The sequence below is a fragment of the Catharus ustulatus genome, chromosome 4 (assembly GCF_009819885.2).
Source record: "Catharus ustulatus isolate bCatUst1 chromosome 4, bCatUst1.pri.v2, whole genome shotgun sequence".
Classification (NCBI taxonomy): Eukaryota; Metazoa; Chordata; class Aves; order Passeriformes; family Turdidae; genus Catharus; species Catharus ustulatus.
The window spans coordinates 18,718,274-18,743,100 of record NC_046224.1 but is presented as its reverse complement, the minus strand read 5'-3'; the positions used below and the strand labels follow the sequence as shown (position 1 = coordinate 18,743,100).

Sequence of the window (24,827 nt, the reverse complement as noted above, 5' to 3'; positions counted from 1 at the left end):
AGACTGTACACCTCCTTGGCATATAGTGCTGGTTCTTCAGAGTTGGTAGTTGGAAAAGTGTGCAAGTATGAAGAGCATAGTGAGCAGGAAAGTACATGCTGGATGCCACCCCTGAGTACATCTGACGAAGCTTGAGGAAAACCATCTTTCAATTTATGTTCAGTTTAAGGAGAAGGATTTGTATCCTTTTGTGGATAGTGAGAGTATATGAGCTACTGAGCATTTTACTAACACAGTTTTTAATAACTCTATTTTTCAAAACAATCATCTTAATGTTCAGGATAGCTTAAAAAGACTGGGTGTGGAACAGCATACTTCATAATTTCTGCACAACTTTTGTAGCTTATGAATTTCTGGATCAGCTTACCTTAGGTCAGTTTCTATGCTATGACCTCTCAGACTTTCATCTGTGAACTCTTGATTTAGGGGTGCAGATCAGAAGTTGCTAACCATTGATCCATTGATGATAGTAGATAAATGCTTACCTTCCCTGCCTTTTTTTTTTTTTTTTTTCTGTAATTTATTTTTGATGCTAGACCTATATCTGTCCTGTTGCCTAGGTATTCTGGAAAGTCTATACCTAAGTGTCTACTTCCAAAGGTGCGGTAGTTCATCTTAGAACCTTGAGGTAGTTTCAGTTTTCAGTTCTGCCAATGCTGACTTGGTTAGCACTTGTAATAATGTATGGGACTACCAGGGAACTCTTATGCATGGAGGAGATACATATCAGAGAGTGACATGTGTTGTTTCTTTACTAGGAAATTCCATTCAGTTTTTATTGGAATACAATACTCTTGAACATGGTTACTCACACTATACTGCTTGTACTCATCAGCTTTTTTTGTTTGCCTGGTTTTGGTGGCTTTGTTTGTTTTTGGATTTTTTTTTAATTGTTTAAAGGTAGAAATGAGCATCATCTGAAAAGTTGTGTTTCTGGGAAGTGCCAGAGCAGCTGTACTGTGTGAGGAGGAGAGTGGGAAAGGACACTCTAAAACTCTGTCCCACCTATGGGAGGGGCAGACAGTACCTTCTCCTCTTGGTAAGTGATAGTCAAAAAGTAGCCTTCCACTGCCACCAGCTAGTTTGACTGAGGAAAATGGCAAATTTCTTCTTGAAGTATAGTATTGCTACTAGAGGTTTGTAATGGTTAAATTTTGATTAGTAGAGAGATTCCCCCAAAAATATATATATATACTAGAAAGATTTTGTTTAGACTACCGGTCCAGAATTTTCAAGTTAGGAAATCCTAACTTTTAGGGTTGGCTTGACAATCTAAATCTAGTTGCTTCTCTCTGTTAGTTACCTTGTGCTGACTCTGCTCAGATTTTTTTTTGTTTGTTTGTTTTGGTTTTTTTTTTTTGTTTGTTTTTTGTTTTTTTTAATGCTGCTGCTCATCCTTGTCCTTTGTAACTGTTGCCTTATTCAGAAAGCCGAATGGGTGCATGAGGCAAGAGTGTTACAGTGTTAGCTAGGAAAACTACACGGTTTCTCTTATTTTTGAGTGCTTGGTTCTTCAGTACAAATGGCATTGTTTTTGTGTAGCCTCTTGATCTTATATGTCAAAAGAGGCATTTTTAAAATGTTTACTTGTTAGCCAGTGTCAGTATTCACATTATGTAAAAATGCTGTGAAACTATGATACTGTAGCTATATACTTCGAGGGAAATAGAATGTGATAAAAAATATTTAAACTTCACTATCTTAAAAATATACACTGGGATGCAGTGTAATCTGCTTTATTAAATTGCCATTTGTGCAAATACTGCTCTATTAAATGGAAACTGACATTAAAAGTGTATAAATATTTGCTTTCATCTATACTTTCTTTTTTCTGCAAACATGGCATGTTTGTTATGTCTGAAATTAAGGAAATATTTGAAATACAATGCTTATATAGAGAGCAAAGAATAAGTAAAAACGCCCCACTTTTATTAGAAATGGAACTCTGTATGTTGTTGCATGAGATGTATCGCATCATTAATATTAAAAGAAAATTTTAAGATTATGAAATAGGTAAGTAGTAGCCAACAACTGAGTGCAAAAATTGCTGAAGCGCTTACAAAAACATTTTCAGCTCTTCTGACAGATCAGCGTTTGTGCCACATGTTAACTGATTTCTCTATGTTGATGTTTGGTTTTGTTAGGAGGAATATTGTGCCTGGTAGTTAGCTGGATTTGTGTTACCGTGTCTCAAGGCAGAACCAGTGTTTTCTTTTGGTTTATACTTCACCTGGTTGAGCTATCCTGACCTTTCTTACCAAGTTAGTTAAATGTAATCTTGTTATCTTAACGCAGGAATCTTGATTGTCCCTGAAAGGAAGTGTGGCCAGAAAAATAAATAATAAATAAACAGAAAGTGTTGAAATGCAGTATAATGGGAAAGGAACGTTAAGAAAGCCTTCAAGATGCTGTCAGTTTGTATTCACAGATAATGCTGCTTGTTGATACGTGTAGCTTGCGGATTTATTTTGGGGATTTTTTAAAACATTTTTTAGGGTACTCTGGGGTTTTTTTTTTTTTAATTACGTTCCAAAAGTTTTTAAGGTGGGGGGAAAGATCAAGAAATTTGCCTTAAAATTCAGCATAAAAGAAACTGTTGAAAAATATTGCTGGGGCCAGCATTGCAAAGAACTTGGAAGTTGAATAAATCCAGACTAATGTCTGTTAGCTCTTTATCCTTGAATATACATACATGTATAATTCACAGAATCATGTGAAAATGCTTATTTTAATTCCAGGGGAGCATGATGTAGGTATGTCTTGTGACTGTATCGAATACTTGGATTGTAGAATCACTGAAGTGGAGGGAATGCTGGATGTCATGGGCTGCTGATATTTCTTGTCTTGTTGCATTTTATGACTTTGAAACCTTGCTGTTACATGTAGAATCTACTGCTGATGTCATTCTGATCTCTTTGCTTAAATAAAAAAAGTAATTTTCCCTAAAAAAAAAAAAAAAAAAAAAACGACTGTGGTGTTCACTAGTTTTGCCTCAGCAATATTTTAAAAACGTTAAGGTAACTTTAGAGCATTATTTTGAAGCTAGTTCTTCTTGACACTGGTTGGCTTATTAAATGAGGGATTAATTAATGTGTTCAGAGAAGTGTAACTTATTTAGCAAACTGTAAAGTAGATCTTGAGTAAAAATAATACTTTTTTTTTTCCTTCTGTTTATTTTATGTGTACAAGGCCAAGAAGCTTAAAACAAATTAATGTTACTTCTGTGAGGCGTATCAGTAATATTCTATGTGCTTTTTAAGGGGTTTAGTTCACGCAGTTATGAAGACCAAGATTTATGTGATTTTGTTTTTCAGAACTTCTGAGTTTCACCAGTTATGTGAACTTCCAGTATTTTTTATTTTTTGGTGGCAAAGAGAGGGTGTTGTGATTTGTGCCGTAGCAAAACATCTAAAGAATGCATTGTCTGAAGAATTGTCTCCTGGCAGTTTTTTTCATTCAATGATCAAGTTACATAGTGCACGAAAAATTAGAAGAAAAATACTGAGCTTTCTTCTTACTACAGATCAAGATGTGATTTTTGATTAATACACCTGATGTGAATTTTAACTTTTTGGCATTAGATTTCAAAATCATGTGTGGTCGCTATTTATGTATAGGAACTGGCTAAAGTAAATCTGCACATATGATTTCTGAGAAGAGATTTTTCTGGTTTGATGGGGTGGGGGGATTTCATTGTTCAAATTGGGATTGGTCTTGGTTTTTAATTTTATTTATTGTTTTGGGTTTTTTTCTTATCCAAAGTTTTGAAATATCACAAACTCTAGTTGTTAGAATAGGAAGAAGATAACAGAGAATTAATTGAAATAACAATGCTTCCTCACCCCTTCAGTTCACTGTTCTAATTTTCCTGTCCAAGCAAAATTGTACAAGCTGCTTGCTCAAATAGAGGAGTGGGGGGTTCACAGTCATGTAAGCAAGACAAAGTGCTTCTTACATGTGCGTTCAAAATCAAATGCTACTTAAATACCAGTAAATGTTGAATAAAGAATAGAAACTTGGAGAGACTTTCAGGCTTCAGAAGATGTATCAGTAGATTAAATATATACTGTTAGACTCCCAGCCTAGGAACGACAAATTCAGTAGCTACACTTTTAAAACATTAGAGACAGTAAGAAATAAAATCTGCAAAGTAGTTCTAATTAAGAAAGTGTGTATTTGTTGCATTTGTTACATACAATGCAGAGATTTAAGCGAAAGCTTTTTCAGTCTATCCAGGATTTGCCATGTACTCTGTTAGGCATGTAGCTGACTTCTGCTTGGTATTAAAGGAATGTTATCCTTTTTCAAAAGGAAATAAAGACATACAAATGGACTCTGATTTTTACGTAGTTATTAATTTGCCTCTGTTGTCTTTCAAGTTGGGCAGAATAGTTTGAGGGGTTTTTTTAAGTTAATATTTTAAGTTAATAAGTCATATAGTAAGTTTTATCTTATATTGAGGAATGTGATAACAAAGCTGTGGTTTTTCACTGTTAAAAAAAAAAAAGTGTATTAAAAGACAAGTTTTAAAAACACTTTGTTAAGCAACTACTACCAAGGTTTCCCATGAGAAGCGTAAAGAGAGTTTCATATGTCCAGGTGGGCATTCTGATCTTCAAAAATGGAAGGTTTTGGATATGGAGTTAGGAGGAGTAGTTGGTAAGACTCCAGAATTAACAATTCCCCAGATAATTCTTCCATAGCTTTTTATTCTAGTTTTACGGCATTTGTCTTCCAGTACATGTCATTGGAATTACTATAATTATCTGTAGGGAAGACTTGTGTCTTTTCTGCTTCCTACAAGTCTCAGTATATTATGTGGAACTTTGCTGAACAAGGCTTGAAAATTCAAGTGTTCTGCAAACTCAGTTTACTTTGTTGCAACTTGTTCAATATTCTTTTTTACATTTTGTTCTAACAGATTTTAAAACGTATCTGCAGTCCTTGTGTGGGGAAAATAAGGGTATCTTGTTTGCTCTGTAAAGTGGAACATAATTTGATTGTTAATGGATATTAGCATAGGTCAAGAGAAACTGGTATGTTAGTGACACTGAATGAAATTTTACAGAGTATAGTTTTCCTGTTTTCTGTGTCCCTTTAGTAGTGCTGTGCTGGATAAAGGACAATGCAAAATAACAAACTGATAAAACTGGAGACTTGGGACAGTGTGGTAATGGTATGGTAATTAATACCATATTAATACCAATGGTATGGTAATTAAATTGTATGGTAATGGTAGCTATGGTAATTAAAATACTAGGGTTAATTCACGTTCAAAAATTATTTAGTTTTAATGCATGCTTGATCTTCCTTTGGGTGTTTTATCAATGCAGATTTTCATATTAAGTTCTTTGTTGCTTGAGTTACTATAGTAATGTTGTCAAAATCACATACTTGCTCAAGAAACTGTCTTCTCCAGTTTATATTTCAAAAACTTAAAAATCTTGAGGTATTGTAGTACTACAGACAATACCTGCAGATATAAAAACCGTGTATGGTCTGTGTAGTGGTTAGTAATGATTGATAAAAAGTGGTTATCTCTCATTGGCTTTTTTAGGTTAAACTGCCACACTTGGTTACCAAAAATACTGGTTTCACTTTTCCCTGTAACCAGTTGCCCTAGTTGCCACACTGATATGTAACTGAAACTGGGAAAGGAAGTCATGAGTTAAAGAAGGCAGCTGTGAGGTTGCTAATATGATAGAAGAACATCTCTTACATTGACAAAATTTATTTTATGCATTTATCTAAAAGGCGAGGAAACAGGGACTGAGTAACACACTTGGCTCTCTGAATGCATTGACCAGTGCTATAGGTGTATCATTCTTTACAGGGTAGATTATCAATTGTCTCCGTGTGAGGAGACTGTAGGTACTATTTCAAAGGTTCAGTTCTAAAAAGGGACCTTTGCCTTTTTAAAGACAAGCAGGAGCTGTATGATATCCCCGTTTGTAGTGCACATCAGTGTTTTACAGGGCTGGGGAAAGGAAGTAGTTCTGGCTCACTCAGTTGGCTGTGACACAATTAAAACAGCTCCGAAAAATGGTTTTGTCATCTGTGTAGTTTTGGCATGTAGTGCTAAAAAAACAAAAACAATAATTGGTATGACTGTTAGTGCTAAGACATCAAAAGGCTGCAGTGCTCACCAGCTTGAAACCTAATGCTTCTTCTACAAGCCCAGATAGATAGCAGCAGTTACTGAATATCATTGGAACACAATCACCTTTTTAAGAATTTTCAAATTCCTCTATCAATGTATTTTGTTTTAAAAACTGGTAAGGTGAGGGAAAATTATATGTTTTTTTTCTCTCGGTAGTTGGTATGCTTGACTTGCCTGTAGAAAATATTACAGAAAGCTTTTCTTTTTTGATGTACTTATACTGGAAAAAGTTCTAGTGTGGAACTAGATATCTTTTGCTAGATACTGTAGCAAAAAAATGCCTTTGCTGAGGTGTTTTCTGTAGTTCTGGGAGGTGCCCTAAGTTCTCTGAGCCTTGCATCTGCATTGGGGTTTTATCAGTCTGGTGTAGCAATTAAACCTGTCATGTCCAAGCCAGATCCTGATTGCAAAACGATGAAGTCTTTAAGCAGCTCTTCATTACCTATCCCAAATATGTGACTTTTTTTTTTTTTTATTCTTCTCTGGAATGTTTGGAAAATTACTTTAGATTGTGGGAGCTTCAAAATCAGTACCCAGTCTGTGCAACTTACAGGCTTCTACAGCAACATTGTCTCATTTCCCCCAAATGATTGTATTGCCCATCAAAATTTAAAGTGCTTGGGACAGTAAAAGTCTACCTGGAAGTATCAGACTAAGCAAAAGGATGGTTAAAGAGCTGTGATATAATTAGATCCTAACAGCAGGTGTAACATCCTCCTAGCACTAAGTTCATTGTGTAGAGGCTCTGTAGATATCTGCCACATGAAGAGTTTCAGAGCTCTGTATTTTGGCAAGTATATAGCTGCTACCCTTGTGTGGTGTTTAAATGAAATGCTTGGTTTAATTTAGAGGGGAAGGCAGAGTAGCTTCCAGCCCCTTGTTAAGTAGTCTCGGCACTCCAAATTACCTTCTGTTTATTTATATTTTGAAAGTTGGAGGGTGTCTTCTGTGAACATCTTTCTTAAGCTTCTTTTAACATTCTGCTGTTATGATTATATATGAATAGTATGGTTTGTAATGTGAATTGGTAAATGTACTTAAAGCTGTAGCTAAAGAAGTTTGCGTAGTCTTGCCGCATCTGATGGGCGCGAAGCCAAGGCACCTTTCTTCATGTTATGATTTTCTGATTTTTCCAAATAGTTGTGTATTTGGCTGTGCTTTTTTGAGTCAATTCAGTAGGTTTTACTGTTTCCAAACAATTTGTGAAAGCAGTTATTTGATTTTGATTGCATTCTATAATTAATTTTAATTATGTTGTTTGAAGTTTAGGAAGTCATCTGTTCTGCATTTAGTAAATATTTGTGGGACCTATGTCTGCCTTCAAGTGAAAGATGTACAAGACAGTCTGAAGTCCAACTGCAGACTTTCTAAGCTTTGAATTAAGCTAGAATTTTTCAAGAATGCCCATCTAGCTTAATTATTAGTTAAAAAACAATGTCATTGAGGAACCAAAGGACACAATGGCACTGTCTTCTAAAGAAAACCTTGGTGTGCTCTGTCCTTGCCTGGTGATGACTGAAAACTTTAGCTCTAGTTTGTAGCACTGAATAGATCTATTGCACCTTATCTGTACAGTCCAAAAAACGCCAGGGATAGATGACCTTTGGTGAACTCAAACTATGTTAGTCTGAAAAATACTTCTTTAGGTGTTTTGACTACTTAGCTTTTATCACTTACTTACAAAACTGCTTCCTAATACAAAAAGAGAAAAAGCAGAAAAATATTAGTGTGTATATACAATCATGATTCTTATTTAAATGTCTCATGGTACTGCTCTACAAATCAGACACTTCTTGAGTAAGTATTTGCTTGATTTAGTATTAAATTTTGGAGAATATGTGATAAACCCTCCATGTCAGTTGCGGAGTTGTGCTATGGATAGTAGTAATATTCTGAGTGAAGAATTAACAGATTTCTTTTTCATTGTTGTTATCTGTTCTGAAACTGTTTTATATCCAACTCTCTTTCCAGCTCACCCCTGCCCCCAAAAAGAAGGAACTATCTCTCTTGCAATACAGGGGATTGGTAACTTGGGGCACCTTGTGTTAATTTTACAAGGGCTGCCTCCAGTTACAAGTACCAGCATTATCATACTGAGAGAAAATATTTTAATTCTTTAACCATTAACTTTTTCTAACTTCTGTTTTGCTGTAATATCAAGATACTGTAGGCACAGACAGCTGAAGATTTGTTTCAGATAAACTTTGTTTTTAATATATTTTCAGAAGACAGTATCATGTTTGAGGCTTGGACTATCTAACATGTCATTATTTGAAAAATAGGAACCAATATTGTTGTACGTGGTGTTCATAAAGCACTTTCTTTCAGTATTAGTAAATGAGGATATGCGCAGATATTTACATTTGTTAAAAAAAGCACCTTTGGAGAAAATTGATTGATTTTGATCAAAATATTTTGTTAACTGTTTATATCATCCTCATGGCTTCTCTCTTTGGTTATTTTCATTGTATGTGTGGGGTAAAATAATAATTGTTGCTGTGTTTTATAATTTTGTTTTGTTTATTTGTCAGAAATTTAATATTAATAGAGTAATACAAGGCTTTCTGTGGATGTTTTTATGCAAGATGTTTGAAGATGTATTGTCTGTAAAATAAACTACTGATTCTTTCTGTAGATGGTAACAGTTGATCTGATGATTTTTGCTATGATTTGAAGCTTTTTATCTGATTTCATTTTCAATAAGAAAATCATTCTAAAATGCACATAAAGCTTTATTCTCAGACCTGATCTGGGATTGCTCTTCCAGTAATGACTACAAAAAAACTGATTCCCTTTAGCTTTATAAAATATTTTAATGTATTTGATAGAAACTGCAGTATCAAACAGATGTATTTGGTTATAATTTATTGCTCCGAAATAATTGTACTGGAAGGGATCTTACTGAAGGAAGATAGTATCATAGTGATTACTTCTGGTTTTAGAGTATGCTTTCATATATATGTGATGTTTAACTTCCATAGAGTAATATGTTTTATGCTTTGCTGTGAGAAATACAATATCAGTTTTTCCATGTTTTAGATTAAATAAGATTATGAATCAGGTGGCCATTCAGCGAAAGAAGCATTTTGTTGAACGCGTGCACAGTTACTGGTTGCTTAAAAGACTGTCTAGGAACGGTGTCCCACTGTTGAGAAGGCTGCAATCCAGTTTACAGTCACAAAGAAACACACAACAGGTATGTGACACACTTTTTACTTATGAGAAGAAATCAAAAACTTTCCATTTTATTGAGTTAAAAATAAGCTAGGAAACCTAGAGCAAAGTAAAAACTTTCTTTTTTTTATATCTGGAGTGGTATTACCTATCTTGGCAGTTGGGAATTATCGAATACTTTTTAATATGTGAGATATAAAAAAAAAATTATACAGCTTTTTCTTCTGCTTAGATGTTTCACAAAAATACTATCATCACAAATACCTTAATGCCATTATTCTTTAAGTTTTGTAGTTTTTTGGAACTCATTCTTCAGTGTACTGTCAGATAAAAAATGAAAGTTATTTTAAATTTATCAAAAGATGCAAAGCAGATATCTTGACATTTGAAAAAAATGTGGATTTTAACAGGCTGAAGGGTTAGATAGTTTACAGTTCTTAAATTCAGATCTGTATTGCACACCTTGTTTGGTAATAACAAAATACAAGTTGTTGATGAAATTCAAACTGTTCCAACTTCTGGTTTTACTTTTGACACAGTTAAGTGGGATTGTAGCCCAGCATAAGTTTAGTTGTACACTCCTACTACTAAGTTGCTGAAAAACATTTTAACAGCAGCTCCAGGTTGTCTGTTTTGGTTTTAAGTTACTGGATAGCTTAAAACATAATTGAAACTTCTGAGTTGTGTGGATCCATGTGTGTAGACTTTAAAATGCTGTGAAGTATCGTGGCGTGGAAATTTTTACTGCCTCCTAGTTACCATTTTTAATGTAATGGAATGTGTAGCCTATGTTCTTTCCATTCTCCTGGTGTTTGACTTCCTGTAACATAACCTCTAAAACTTAGGAATTAATTCTATGATAATTTACTTGCATTAAATGGAATTTTTCCCCCTCTGAAGTGGGACTGTTATTTTTGTTAGAATTTTATTTCTGTTTGCTGATTAAGTAATTGATTGATAAAAATACTGTGGTAAACACTGCTTCCTAATTATTCGGTCTGTCATGTTTGTGTGTGTTTATTTTTTTATCTTTTCTTGTGGAAAAACTAATTAATAATTTCCAGAATAACTGAGATTGGAAAAGGCCTCTGGAGGTCATCTGGTACAGCCCCACTGCTCAAGCAGGGCCACTTAGAGCAGGTTGTCCAGCACCATGTCCAGTTGGCTTTTGAGTATCTCCAAGGCTGGAAACTCCACAGCCTCTCGGGGCAGCTGTGCCAGTCCTTGGTCACCCTTACAGTTTAGATAAAAAACAGGAGTCTTCTCATATCCATTCTTACTTTGTGCCCATTGCCTCTTGTATTGTCACTGGAGACCACTGAACGGAGCCTGGCTCCATCTCCTTGCCTCCTCCCTTCAGATATTTGTGTGTATTGGTGAGATTTCTGCCCCTGAGCCTTTTCTACTCCAGGCTAAACAGTTCAAGCTCTCTCAGCCTTTCCTCATAGCTGAGATTCTCAAATTCCATTTACCATTTACATGGACTCCTTTTAGGTGGAGTCAACTTTGAATATAAGTTGACTACATGTTTATCTTGTTTTCATTGTTTCTATGTTACTGCATTTTGAAGTTTGATTAATCTTTCACTTCTGCATGAGAGGTTCTGAGTGTGATACCTGGCAGTGTACCTAATTAGTGTTACCTAATAATAGTTGAAATTCATTTACTCAGATAATAAATTTCTTTTTAAATGAGCTTCAGTCCTTATAAAATATGAAAGTCAAACACATAAGTGTGGTGCTATTGTGGCAGTATAGAACTAGGCCATTGTTAGTGTCTGAAAAATTACACGAGCCAGTTTTCCTTCTGGGATGGCATGATAAGGGTGCAACATTTCTGTATATTTAAATAATGACTATCAGAATAAAACTTACTGTAATTGATGCTTGATTAAAATAAAATAGGCCTTTAATATGAGCATTTTGAAATTCAATTGCATGTTTACACTTCTGTAGAGACAGTATTTCTTTATTTGTTTTCTAATTTGAGAATATTTTTTAAATACAGAAATAATATATTCTAAATAAATTGGAAGCTATGTATATTGGTCCATTAAAAATTTTGTTCTTTTGAAAAGTAAAATTTAGTTTCAAGGCGAGCTGAGTATTAAATGATTCTGTTGATGCAAAATGTGTAGTTACTGCTTTTCATTGAGTAGCCTCTGTCCTATGAATGACATTGTCTTTCCCATAGCACTTTCAATAGCTATTTATTAAAGCAGTCATAACTGCAAAGCATTTATTGTATTTTGTTACTCCCAAGTGTAAGCCAGTTTATAATCAAGACAATAAACAGCAATGGCATAGCTGTTGTGGGAACACCTTAAATTTTTTTAGATAGGCATGATTATTTTGTTCATTTCAGTCCAGATGGGAAAAATCTTTTCATTTTATATGAGGGGTCAGAATGTCAAGAAACGTACATAGATTTTTTTAATTCATCAAATATAAACAGTGCTGTGTTACAGAGTCAGGGGGGGTTTTTTTGTGTGGTTTTCTTTGGGTTTTCTTAATTGTTGTTTAAACAGAAAATAAATGTTGTAATGATGAACCAAAACCCTGAAAATGGTTTCAGGATGCGTGATGAGAAGTGGTTTTGATCCCTCTCTGTTTGGTTACTAGAACAAATTTGGCTAAGGGAGAGGTCTTTACAGTCTAGACTTACTTCCTAATAAATGTATTTCAGAGTTCAGTTATGGTATGGTTTTGAGGGTCTAAGAGTTCTAAACCAGGCAAAAAGACCTGGACTGCCTCACCATTTGCAGAAACAAGGAATTCTGTAAGAGAATGGTTTCTGCTCTCCTCTCTCCACCTAGAAATTAAGGAAAGATAGTGTAAATCTGATAGATTTACATCCTCATTATTTTAGCTTTTCCCCCTGAACATTAAAAATGCTTGAATGAAAATAAGGCATGAAATGTAAGTGTAGAAGCTTGCTGCTACTGTAGTGACATTGATTTAAAGGCACTGTTAGAAGAAATTAAGAAGGTGCTGATGACTTAAGGTCACACCTGCACTGAAGATTTCATTAAGAACACAAGTTGCAACTGCTAAGTGCTTTTGTCTGATTGGCATACAAGTCCAGCAGAGCATGCTGTCAAATCTAATTGTATTGCTCAAGGTCCAGTTTCATCACTGTCATTCTATTTTTGTTCGTATCATATTAAGTTGCAGTCTCTGTAAGGAGTGAGGCTGTTCTCACACATTCACATCCAGCATAAGGAGGGATATGGTGCTACACTGACAATATTCCTGCTGGTATGGAGATACTGGTAGCATACTAATGATGAGACGAGTTCTCAGTTGCTGCATGTTCTTTTTCTAGGCTTAAAAATGTTTTTCTCTTCCCTCAGTATTACTAAATGTAGAAGTTTTCGCTTTTCTAGATAGTACCGTGTTCAAGAGTTAAGTCCATTGGAAAATCATAGACTCACTGAATGGTTTGGAGTGGAAGGGTCCTTAAAGATCACCTAGTTCCCACCCTGCTGCCATAGGCAGGGACAGCTTCCAGTAGACCAAGTTACTCAATGCCCCACCCAACCTGACCTTGAACACTGTCAGGGATGGGGCATTAACAGCTTTTCTGGGCAACCTGTTCCAGTGTCTCACAGTCAAGAATTTCTTCTGATCTAATCTAAATTTCCCTTCTTTCAGTTTGAACTCACTACTCCTTGTCCTGTCAGTACAGTTCCTGATGAAGAGTCCTTCTTGAAATGAGAATTTCTTTATAAGTTTTTCTTGTGTCATCAGCCAAATGAAACTTGGTAACTCTCAGAACAGTTGTAGAAAGAAAGACTTACAAGAGTAGCTTTCCAACCAAAAAGAATAATATAAACTTTCTGTGGCAAAAGCTAAAAAATTTGAATGAAACCCTTTCTGTCTTACGTTTTTACTGGTTGGTTGTTGGAAACCAGTGCATCACGCTCTCTTCAACTTACCTGGACCTTTTAATCTAATCAAGGTGTATGTTGTATGTCAGATAGTGAATAGATTAGGGCAAAGGAGAGTTGTCTTGACTATTAAGCTGTAAACTGTCTGCCAACATTACTTTGCATAGAAGTGTCAAAAAATTGGAGGTTTGCTATTAATCCCCAAGCCAGAGTGCCATTCGGAAAGATAGTGTATGTGTGCCAAAAAAAGGCAGGCAGGGTACTCTTGATATTTTGGGTCACATATGCAGATTGACAAGTATGTGCCAATTATATGGAATGAAACTGATAAAACTACTGATTAGTGTAAAAGATTTTTATTTTATTTGAGTGCAACTCCATCTTGAGGTTCAGCCAAATACTTAAGTGTCTAATAAACTACCCTAAGGCCTGCTGTAACATTATATTTTCTTGCTGTATTTAAGTTTCCTGACCCACCCTAGAACTAGTACTCTTTGTTGACTTAACTTTCATTGGGCTCAGTTCCCCAGTTTCTTAAATTATGCATTTACATAGGGCAAAAGAACAGGCTCTGAATGTTTGCAAGCAAAGGGAGGACAAGCCTCCTACTTCTGGCAATTTAATTTTGGTTCTGAAAAACAGTAGCACTGAAAAAATAGTACAGCTAAGAGTTGGGTTGGATTTTCACACATGAGGTTTGTAGCCAGAGATGAAGGAGTTTAGGAGAGCCGCAGTTAGTGGCAGTGTAGACTTTCTATTTCAGTGAGTCCCTTGAGAATTTTAAGGGATAGAAAATTATTGAAAATATTAATACTATTTTCTGTCAAAATTTCCTTTGAACTATTCTGGCTCCAGCAGTTAAATTATCTTGTGTCTATGTAAAGATTTAACTGTTCAAAAGAACTTACAACTGACAGTTGTAATGGTCATTGGGAAAGGCAATTAGAAGTTTCTAGCTCCAGTTTTTAGGTTTTGTTTTTGTTGATTTTTTTTTTTACTGAAAGAAGAACAAACTGTTGTTTCCAGACTGCTATATTCTAGTGCAGAAATAGTTCATATTTTGAGTATTTTCAACTTCAGTGAAATCAGAGATTTGAATAAAATTAAACTTTACCTTTAGAAAGTGTATAAAGCAATAAAATACACTGCAGATGGTAAAACTATAGCACTGGCAAATCTATTAGATAATGTTTTTAAGCTTCCAGTTTTTGTAATTCAATTTTTTGAGCTATCTGAACCTTTAGAGTACTTGTGGTGCTTCTAAATTATTTTTCTCTTGAGTAATTTATGGCTTTCAGTGTAATAATTTGTAATGTTGTTTATTGCTCATCTGCTTAGCCACTTTCCTTTATTCCTCTGTCTTCTATATATAGAAGCTGATGGAATTTACTGTTTTTGTTTTAGCTTTTAGAACACTCTCCAAGATGACTTAACAGGTGTATATTGAATTATGTTAGTTATGGGTAAGCATGTCCTGGATATCTCTCAGAGGTGCTTTTATAAAATACTCATTTTTAAAATGTAGTAATTTTCCAAAGCAGATGTTTCTTTTGTGTACTTGGTACTAATATTAGGAATTCAGTTTCTTTATGGCCTTGTTTTTGATGAATTACCAATACCATTTGAATTCTACAAGTAGTGTTCTAGTATCCTCCCTTTTCCTTATGAAAAATAGTAAAGGCAAAGGAACACTCTGCGTTTTTGTATGTACAAGTCAATATAAATACTGCAAGTGTTGAAACATTACTTACTGTAAAATATGTGTAAATTAAGTTCTTTCATCCATTTTGAAAAGGGTGTATTGCTGCATTATTCACCTGCAGTACCATTTGAAGTTCCTATATTAACTAATAAACAGCTTTTCATTTCCTGTCTTCACAAGCCGTAATTATTTTGTTTTGTTACAAGTGTGTCCTAGTTCTGCTGGCTGTGAGGGAGGTGAGCTGTGTTGACCACATGAGTAATTTGCTTCTCCCAGGCTGGAGTTTCTGAAGAAACTGGTGGTATTCACCTAGTTTGGATTTTGGTGCAAAAATGCTGTGTTATATTCTGCAACTTTTTGTTTCTTGGTTGCTGTTTGTTGTGTTGGTTTTTCTGATGTCAATAACCACTGCCATAGGATTGCTTTCCAGTTTAGATTTTATTTTCAGTTAGGCCCTCGAGTAATTCTGGAAGATACCCTGAACACAGATGTTCTGTTGTTGCAGCATGAAGCTCATGAAGCTTTTGGGCAGGTGTCATAGCTGTAAGATGGTAGTTTCTCCATTTTGTAATTGTATAGAGCTATCTTATATAAAAGATGTATGCATTTTTCATTTCATGAAAATGTTTTTATTCTTTTCTTAGAGAGAAGATGATGAAGAAATGCAAGCCTTAAAAGAAAAATTGAAGTACTGGCAAAGGCTGCGCCATGATCTTGAAAGAGCACGTTTATTGATAGAACTTATACGTAAGCGTGAAAAATTAAAAAGAGAACAGGTAAATGGAGCACCTTTTAATTTGGTGAAACTTTCCTGCAGGAAAGATAATTTAAGTATTCTCACACACAGTTTTTTCAGTAGAAGAACATAGGGTGAAATAGCATGTGCGTGCTGTGCACTTCAAACTATTTAAAATACATAAAATTTTCATAGAATCATAGAATGGCTTGGGTTCAAAGGAACATTAAGGATCATATAGTCCAAGCCCTCTTCAATGAGCAGGGACATCCTCAACTAGATCATGTTGTTCAAACCCCCATCCAACCTAACCTTTAATTTTTCCAGGAATAAGGCATCTACCACCTCTCTGGGCAATCTGTTGTTTCAGTGCTGCACCTTCATTGTAAAAAATTTCTTCCTTATATGTAATCTGAATCTACCCTCTTTTAGTTTAAAATTGTTACCCTTTGTCCTGTCACTGCAGGCCCTACTAATCAGTTTGTCCCCATCTTTCTTATAAAACCTTTCTAAGTACTTGAGAGGCTGCAGTAAAGTCTCACTTGGGCCCTCTCTTCTCCAGGGTGAGCAACCCCATTTCTCTCAGCCTTTCTTCAGAAGAGAGCTTCAGTCTGATCATATCTGTGGCCCTCCTCTCTACTCACTCCAACAGCTTTATGATCTTATGATGGGGGCTGCAGAGCTGGATACAGCAGTGCAGGTGGGGCTAAACAAGGGCAGAGTAGAGGGACAGAATCACCTCCCTTGACCTGGTGGCCACACTTCTTTCCATGCAGCCTTGGACACAGTTGACTTTCTGCAAGCACACACTGCCGGCTCATGTTGAGGTTTTCATCTACCAGTGCTCTCAAGTTCTTGACAGGGCTGAGTTCTTCATCCCTCATTCAGCCCTTATTGATACTGGGGGTTGACATAACCCAGGTGCAGGAGGAACTGGAACTTGACCTTGTTGAACCCCATGAGATTCCCAAGGGGCCGGCTTCTTGAGCTTGTCTAGGTCTGGGTGGGATCCCGTCGTTCAGGTGTCACTGCCCAATTCATCTTGGTGTCATCTTGAGGGTGCACTTGATCCTTTGGTCTTGCTTCATTGAGGAAAATACTAAATACTACTGGTTCCAGTATAGACCCCTGAGGGACAGCACTCATTGCTGATCTCCATCCAGAGTCCAAGTCATTGATCACTGCTCTCTGGATGCAGCCATCCAGCCAATTCCTTACCTATGTCAGGAGCAGTCCACCCATTGAATCCATCTCTCTTCAGTTTAGAGAGAAGGATTTAATTGGGGACCATATCAGAGGCCTTAAAGAAGTCCAGATAGATGACATCTTCCCTTGTCTGCTGATGGTGTTATTCCATCATAAAAGGCCAAAGGTTGGTTAGGCCACTAGGTCCATTAGGGAGGATTTGCCCTTGGGAAGGCTGTGCTGTCTGTCCTGAATCATCTCCTTGTGCCCCACGTGGAAACTTTGCCTTGTGAAGTTATCCACAATGTATTCCAGGAGTGTCCTACAGCCTGTTATGCTACTTTTCCAGATGTCAGAGTGGTTGAAGTCCCCAGCAGGAAAAGAGCCTGCAAAAGCAATGTCTGTCTGTAGCTGGAGCAAGAAGGCTTTGTCAGTAGGCTGCCCTAGATCTGAAATAAATACCAACCACAGGGTTCCTTATCTCATCTTGGTGTCTAACCTTTCAACCTGCTCCTGGCTTTTCTTGAGACAACTCTTCACAATATATTCATTTCTCTATGTAGAGGGCAACCCTGCTTCCCCTTGGTATGTTCTTCGCCTTTCTGACTAGCTTGTAACCATCTATAGTCACACTCCAGTCATTGGATTTGTCCCACCAAATTTCAGTAATGGAAATTAGGGCATAACTCTCTACCAAAACTGTGACCTCCAACTCCTTCTGTTTGTTGGCCATGCTGTGTGCATCGGTATACGTAAATTATTTAACAAGACATTCTCTTAGACTTGGAAAACCGATTGGTTTCTGAAGAACTGTAGAAGATTTGATCTATTCAGGGTTTTTGTTGTTATTGTTTTGGTTTTTTATTCCTTATAAAATCATTAGCTGAAAACCTTTGTCAGATAGATGCCTGCTGATGTTGAAAGTAGTACTGAACTAATTTACTTAATGTGTTTATGTTTTATATCTTATCTAAAATACTATAATACAACTAATACTGTTGACTGTACTATTGCTGCTAAACAACTTTAAAGCAGTGTGTTAATGAAAAATGCTCAGTTGGATAACTGTTACTTCTTTAGGTCAAGATTGAGCAGGTTACTATGGAACTTCAGCTTATTCCATTCACTGTACTTCTGCGATCGGTTCTGGATCAGCTACAGGAAAAGGATTCTGCTCGTATATTTGCTCAGCCAGTGAACCTTAAAGAGGTATGTTTGCAGCTGTGTTTCCCAATGTTAACATGTGGCTTGGTGGCACTTAAGTACAAGAAACAAGTCATTACATGCAGAGTTAGAAACAGTGTTACCTTTTATTCTTTATTCTGATAATTAACATTATGAGTTATGGTTTACTGCCATGAAAGCCTTTTTATGTTTATATGCCAAAGGAACTTCTGGGAAATACTTGTATGGAATGTTGGGTACATACTGATACTTTTCAGTAAGATGATTTTGGTAAAGCAAATTCGAAGGATAACAAAAATTGCAATGCAGATATTACGTTTTTACTTGAAGGTGAAACTAGATAGATTATGTGTGTGTGTGTGCATACACATCTGTTTATTGTGTGTAGAATCCCTAAGGCTGAAAAAGACCACCAAGATCATCAAGTTCGCTCTTTGACCTAAAACCACCATGCCAACTTAACCACATTGCAAAGTACCACACCTGTGTGTTTTGAACACTTCCACGGATGATGACTGCACTACTTCCCCAGGGAGCCTGTTCAATTCTAAAGCACTCTTTCAGTGTAGAAATTTTTCCTAATATCCAACCTGAACTGACCCTGGTGCAACTTTGTCCATTCTCCCTTGTCCTATGACTAGTTGCCTGGAAGCAGGAGTACATAAAACCACAGAATTCCCAAGAAAAAGTAATTTCAGTATCTCTTAGTAGAGCTCAGACTTGTTACCCAAGATGCAGAATATTGTAGTGTGTAAACTTCTGTTGGCATGCAAATATTTGTAATATCAAGATGTGCAATTCTAAGTTACATTTTTAAATTTCTTCTATTGAGGTGTTACAAAATACACTTAGAAAGTGGATCAGTTAGTAACTAATGTTACTTTGTCTGGAAAAAAGCAGTTTTGCCCATTTGTGTTTTAAATATTTCTTCAAAGGTTCCAGACTATTTGGATCATATTAAACATCCTATGGATTTCTCTACCATGAGGAAACGGTTAGAAGCTCAAGGCTATAGAAACCTCGCTGAGTTTGAAGAAGACTTCAATCTGATCATAGATAACTGTATGAAATACAATGCGAAAGATACAATATTCTATAGAGCTGCAGTGCGGTTAAGAGATCAAGGAGGTGTAGTTCTCAGGCAAGCCAGGCGAGATGCTGAAGGAATTGGTTATAACAATGAAACTGGAATGCACTTATCAGAACGGCCTAAACTTGAGTCACCCCAACCTTTCTCTTGGGAAGATGGTAAGATGTTTTTCAATTATGTTTGAAAGTTGAATTTTTCATTGCACATAGGGTCTATGTTCCATATAGATGTTTAGGGTTGTTGCTGTTCAGTTTGCTAGCTAGATTCCCCACCCCCATTAAAAGCATTGCTTGAAAGAGTCTGGTGTTCCCGTTTTGCCAGATCTGTCATTAGACATCTGTGCTATCTGGATTCTTATTTTGGCAGTATCAGAGCCTAATTTAACAATTTACACAGAGAAGGTTTTTAAGTTGAGTCGTTTCTTTCATATGATTGTATATGCTTATAAGGCATGGAAGATGAATGTCGATGTTCATAAACGTCAGCACCTTCCTAAATAACATACTCGAAAAATTGAGCATATTTGTAATACTAGGAATTTTTTTTTTTTTTTTTTTGCATACATGTGAGTTTTCTAAGCTTTGGAAGTAAGGACAATAACACATTTCTTTTATAACCTTCCTTCTGACCTTTTACTTCTTTGCTCTACTACTTAGGTTTTTTTGAGCAAAATGCTGAATAAGAAAAATAGTAAATAAATAGTAGGAATTAATTTCAGTATTTCTGACTATCATCTAAATAGGTTTTTGACAGTATTTTTTTTGTTTTGGCATGCAAATTCAGGTTTGTTTTCTTTCCCCTGTTGGTATTACTGTTCTGAGAAATATTCTGGGAAATGCTAACACGTTTTCAATTGTACGTGTTTTGACTTCAGTGGATAGGTTACTGAATCCTGCAAACAGAGCACATATGTCCTTGGAAGAACAGCTGAGAGAGCTGCTAGAAAAACTTGATCTTACCTGTGCTATGAAATCCAGTGGGTCAAGGAGCAAAAGAGCAAAGCTGTTAAAGAAAGAAATCAGCATTATTCGCAACAAACTCAGTCAGCAGCACAACCAAGCTCCTCAAATAGAATCAGGTATTGGAAGTTTTGAAGAAGAAAGTGCAGCATTAGAACAAGACGGAGAAGAAGAAGGTAAGATTGTAAACCAGGTTTAAATGAATACTGTTCTGAACTGCTTCAGTCAGATGCTGTGATGTAAGTAATAGTGTGAATTAAAGAATTTGATAAATTAACATTAATTAAATTTAAAATACTGATTTTGAAATTAAAAGAGTAGTTTTAAAATATGAAAATAGTTGCTTAATCACAACAAGTATTTTAAGAGTAGAACGATCTTTTGAGAAACCTTGCTCCGTTCTTTTTCATGGTAGCAAGACTTTAAAAAACTTAAATGATAAAAAATGAAAGTGCAAACAATCTTGTACAAAAAGCAGTTGGAAATGCCTGAGTGGAAAATACCTTTGTACTTTTATAAATACACTTAAATGTCAAAATATATGTTAGGGATCATGTGAGACTAGGTCAATGGTAATGAAGACTCAGGGTGTTGTACTAGGTTTTTAGCCATTTTTATTCACTACTCCAGACTTAAAGGGGGGAGATGGGTAGGCGTTGGGGTTTTTTGCTTATTTATTTATCTATTTTAAATAAAGATAACTATTGGTAAGACTTAACAAATTTCATGTTGTAGAATCAAGTCAGCCCTATCTGCCCAGCTCTTCCCCTTTTGTTTCTCTTCCTCCTCAAAACATTTGTCTCAAAACTTGGCTAATTGCCATTAATTTCAGTGAGAGCAGTGTGCGGGAAGGACTGAGTTAAAATTTTAGTTAAATACTAAGCTTTTAAATGAGTTTCTGAGGTTTATATTGCTCATTTTTAAACAATCCAAAGAAAATCTCTCACTCAAATAAGAATTCTATTGACTTTGTTTCATGATTAGCTCTAAGAAACTTTTTCTTTAGGAGAGTTAGAGATGTGTTTCATTTTTTAATAAATGCATTGAATAGGAGGAGGAAAGAGCTCAAGAGAAAGTGGTAGCATGGTAGTTAATAAAATAGTCTTTATTTGTTGTGACTTGATGCTATCAAAATTTTGGAAAGGTGAAGTCAATAAAATGATTGTCCTTAACTGCCATTCACACAGCAGCTTAGTGTTTAGTTCTAAACATAGAACTTGAAGATTTGTGCGTTGGTAGAAAAAGCGTACATGAATAAGCACATTATCTTGTCCTGAAGCTTTTAAGTGTTCTCAAAACGTTTAATGATTTGGATTTTTTAAAATTTGGGTATTTTTTTTAGTCTTCAAATGATAATGGTATTAAATATATTTCTTTAGGAATATGGGGTTTGGCACCTAATGAATCCACATTTTTTTTTAAATTTGTAGCTTAACATTTTTTTGCCTCAACCTTTAACTTCAGCTATTTTTTGTGAAAAAAAGTAGTCCAAAGTGAGCAGTAGTGGTTTTCTTATATTTACAGTATACTTTTTTAAATAAAACATGATGAGAGGCATGATCCAGGGTTGGTTGTTATGTTTCTGATCTAGTGGAGAGTTATGTTTCTGATCTAGTGGAGAGTAATAATTAGTTCAAATTTCAGTTCTCAAATAGAAGGTACATAGAGGAGTAAAGCAAACAAATTGCCCAAAAAAAGATAAGAAAAGTATTAAAGTCCTGTGCCCAGGATCTCTACAGGAGCTGACTTTGATAATACTGTGAATTACCCCCTTGCAATTCTGTTTCTAGTCTTCGATAATGTGAAAAATACAGTACCAGAATAACCCCATGAAATTTAGGTTTTATTTCTAAATAATTCTCGTGTGGTTTTATGTTCTTCTGTATTTCTGTGAATATGTTCTGATTAGTTGTAAGAAAATCAGAATTTGTTCATAAAGGAAGTCACCTTGGAGATTCTAAAGTACAGATTTTTTAATGACTGGTAGTTTAAATGTGCTTGTCTGACTGTACATTTCATTCTACAGTCTTCCTGAGATATTAGTTACCAATTCTAATACCTGTGTGCCTTCAAATGGTGTGAGCACAGTCACACTGTATTTTAAAAACAGGTTTTTAAAATAAGAACTATGCTATTGTTTAATTAAACCTTAAACAATGGGGTAAAGACTTTTCTGTGCTTAGAAATTATTGATTTCAAAGTAAACATTGCTGGACCAAAGCCAAACAAAATAAACTGCAAATGGACAACTTAAACACTTGAGGCTTTTACACCTTTCTTTAGGTGGCATAGACAATTTAATTAAGTTTAAATATTTTATGTGATGACATAAATAATATGTTAATGTTATACAGTTACTCTAGAATAAGTATTTCCTTTCTTATATTTTGAAAGAGTCTTCTGGAAGCTAGAAAGATTTTAACATCTTTTTGAGTTTATAATTATAGGTTGGGACATCCTTCTATTTGTATTAGGGATTGCTGCAATACTAGAATGTTTATTTTCTTTCCCATAACTTGTGATGAAAAACTGAAACTACTTTTATACACTCACTGTCATATCTCTGTTGTCTTTTCCCAGTGTGGATTTAGTGGAATTGAGTGGGACATAATCATACTAAAAAAATACTAAAATGTGGGGGGAAGGGGATTGAAGAAAAATGGTAGAGGGTGTTTTTTCTGATTTGTCATATCAAATCTGCATTATCAAGTGTGTTATTTGTTAACTAGTGGCTAATCAATCTGCAAGATTTTGGGGATGTTGGGTTTTTCTTCCCCATTTTGATTACTATTTGATAGATAAAAGTTCACAACTGTAAAAAGGCTTGACAAATCATGCCCTTGTGTAGGTTTTGTAACACATTTTGCTTCACTGAATTAGAACAAGTTATAAGTACTTTTGTATTGGTTAGCTGATAAAATTTTTCATAGGTAAGGTAAATATTGATAGGGTGAAATAGATAAAAATGTATGTTATCAAAAATTTTGCTTGAATGGCAATATAATTGCATTTAACAGATAATCATCCGCCACCCCAACTTAATAATAAAACATAGATTTTGTAGTTTTTAGTTAATGAAACTAACATAACTGCATGAGAAGAAGAAAGTACTTATCCGGGTATAAATTGTTAACACCAGCTATAGACATCTTCTTTTCTACCCCTGTTACATTCCCAGGATAAAAGTAGGAACTACTAACTAGGACAGATTGTTGCTAGACAAGTTTTGGTTTTAAAATGTTATGCTTTGTTTCCAGACAACAATTTATTTGGTGGGCTGCACATTTATAGTGAGTTTTATAATAGACTTTATAACTACAGGTTTTCAAAAATCACACTCTATTTATAATTTTTTCAGGAGATAAATCTCCCCCTAAACTTGAACCATCAGATGCATTACCTCTTCCTTCAAACTTGGAGACTAATTCAGAACCACCAACCCTCAAACCAGTAGAACTCAATCCAGAGCAGAGTAAGCTTTACAAAAGAGTAAAATTTGATAATGAATTATATAGCACTTCCATTCAGAAAGAAATAAATGGACACACTCCAGAACACTTACTTGACAGTAATCTCAATGAGTCGACTGTTTCTGCTGTAGCTGAGTCATCAACTGATGTAAACAGACGTACATCCATTCTCTTCTGCAAATCGAAAAGTATAAGCCCCCAAAAGTCTGCAAAGAACACTGAAACCCAGCCAACTTCTCCACAGCTAGGGACCAAAACCTTTTTGTCTGTAGTCCTTCCAAGGTTGGAGACACTTCTGCACCCAAGGAAAAGATCAAGGAGTGCATGTGGAGATTCTGAGGTTGATGATGAGTCCCCTGTAAAGCGCTTGGATACAGGTAAATGTTTACAAAACTTATTTGAATGGATGCATCTGGAAAGTTAACATAGCTGTTCATTTTTACATACGTGTGATTGTTAATCTTCAGATTTTAGCACTTGAAACAGTCCTCACAGTTGTCCTCACAACTGAGTAGTTGCAGTTCAGAAAATTATTATTCATTTTTGAGTTGGCCCTTGACAATTAGACTTACTGAACCAAATGTGGGTTCTTTAGTTTCATGATGCAGTTTTTAAGATTACACATATGGGTGCATGTGAAACCTGTAGGAAAGATGAATCAACTCCTCTTTCAAAAATTCCCTGTTAAATTACCTGGAAACTTGACATATGATGCCAAAACTAGAAGGTTTGTAAGCAGGAGCACAAAAAAATACTTGTGCCATGTAAGATGTCATTTTGCTGAATGTTACTCCAAGCATATTGTTATATTATGAAACTGATGACTATGTATGGGACACTTTGTATATCCATGTATTTTATGGAAGTGTTAAAATCTCAACGTATAGTGACGCTTCACGTGGTTCTTTTTCTTTAGTCTGTACACTTTAAGTAGAGTTGAAGGTAAGATTATGCTCCTAATGAGACTTCTCTAAATGATATTTTAAAGAAAATGTTATCTTGATACATTAGTGCAGAACAGGTCAAGACATGAATCTTCTCTTAGCACACCATAGTTCTATTTATTTGAGAAGTTTGTGTAAAACTTTTGAGGAAGAAAAGCAGCATGAGGAAATTAATAGATAGTTCCTTTATGTCATCGATTGCTATGACTTTTCTATTATCTTTGAAATAATTTTTGAGTTTCATTGTCATGTTGAGAACCCATATGCAGGTATGAAAACAGCATGTGAGGATTTTGTCTCCTTGAATGAAAGAGTTGTTTCTTTTTTGTTCAG

General features: G+C 35.4%; 1 protein-coding gene across 9 annotated transcripts in view; it reads left to right on the top strand.

Annotated features, from left to right (window-relative positions):
• Nucleotides 1-24,827, top strand: part of BRD1 (bromodomain containing 1) — a 67,182-nt gene that overhangs the window by 18,073 nt on the left and 24,282 nt on the right. For 7 of the 9 annotated variants that reach the window (XM_033059100.2, XM_033059104.2, XM_033059103.2 and 4 more), the window contains 6 exons: nt 9,200-9,356; nt 15,570-15,701; nt 17,927-18,055; nt 18,967-19,279; nt 19,996-20,256; nt 23,439-23,927. In XM_033059100.2, coding sequence (XP_032914991.1) covers nt 9,200-9,356; nt 15,570-15,701; nt 17,927-18,055; nt 18,967-19,279; nt 19,996-20,256; nt 23,439-23,927 — 1,481 coding nt within the window. The remainder of the gene's footprint in view (nt 1-9,199; nt 9,357-15,569; nt 15,702-17,926; nt 18,056-18,966; nt 19,280-19,995; nt 20,257-23,438; nt 23,928-24,827) is intronic. The other 2 variants (XM_033059106.2, XM_033059108.2) reach the window with 2 other exon arrangements.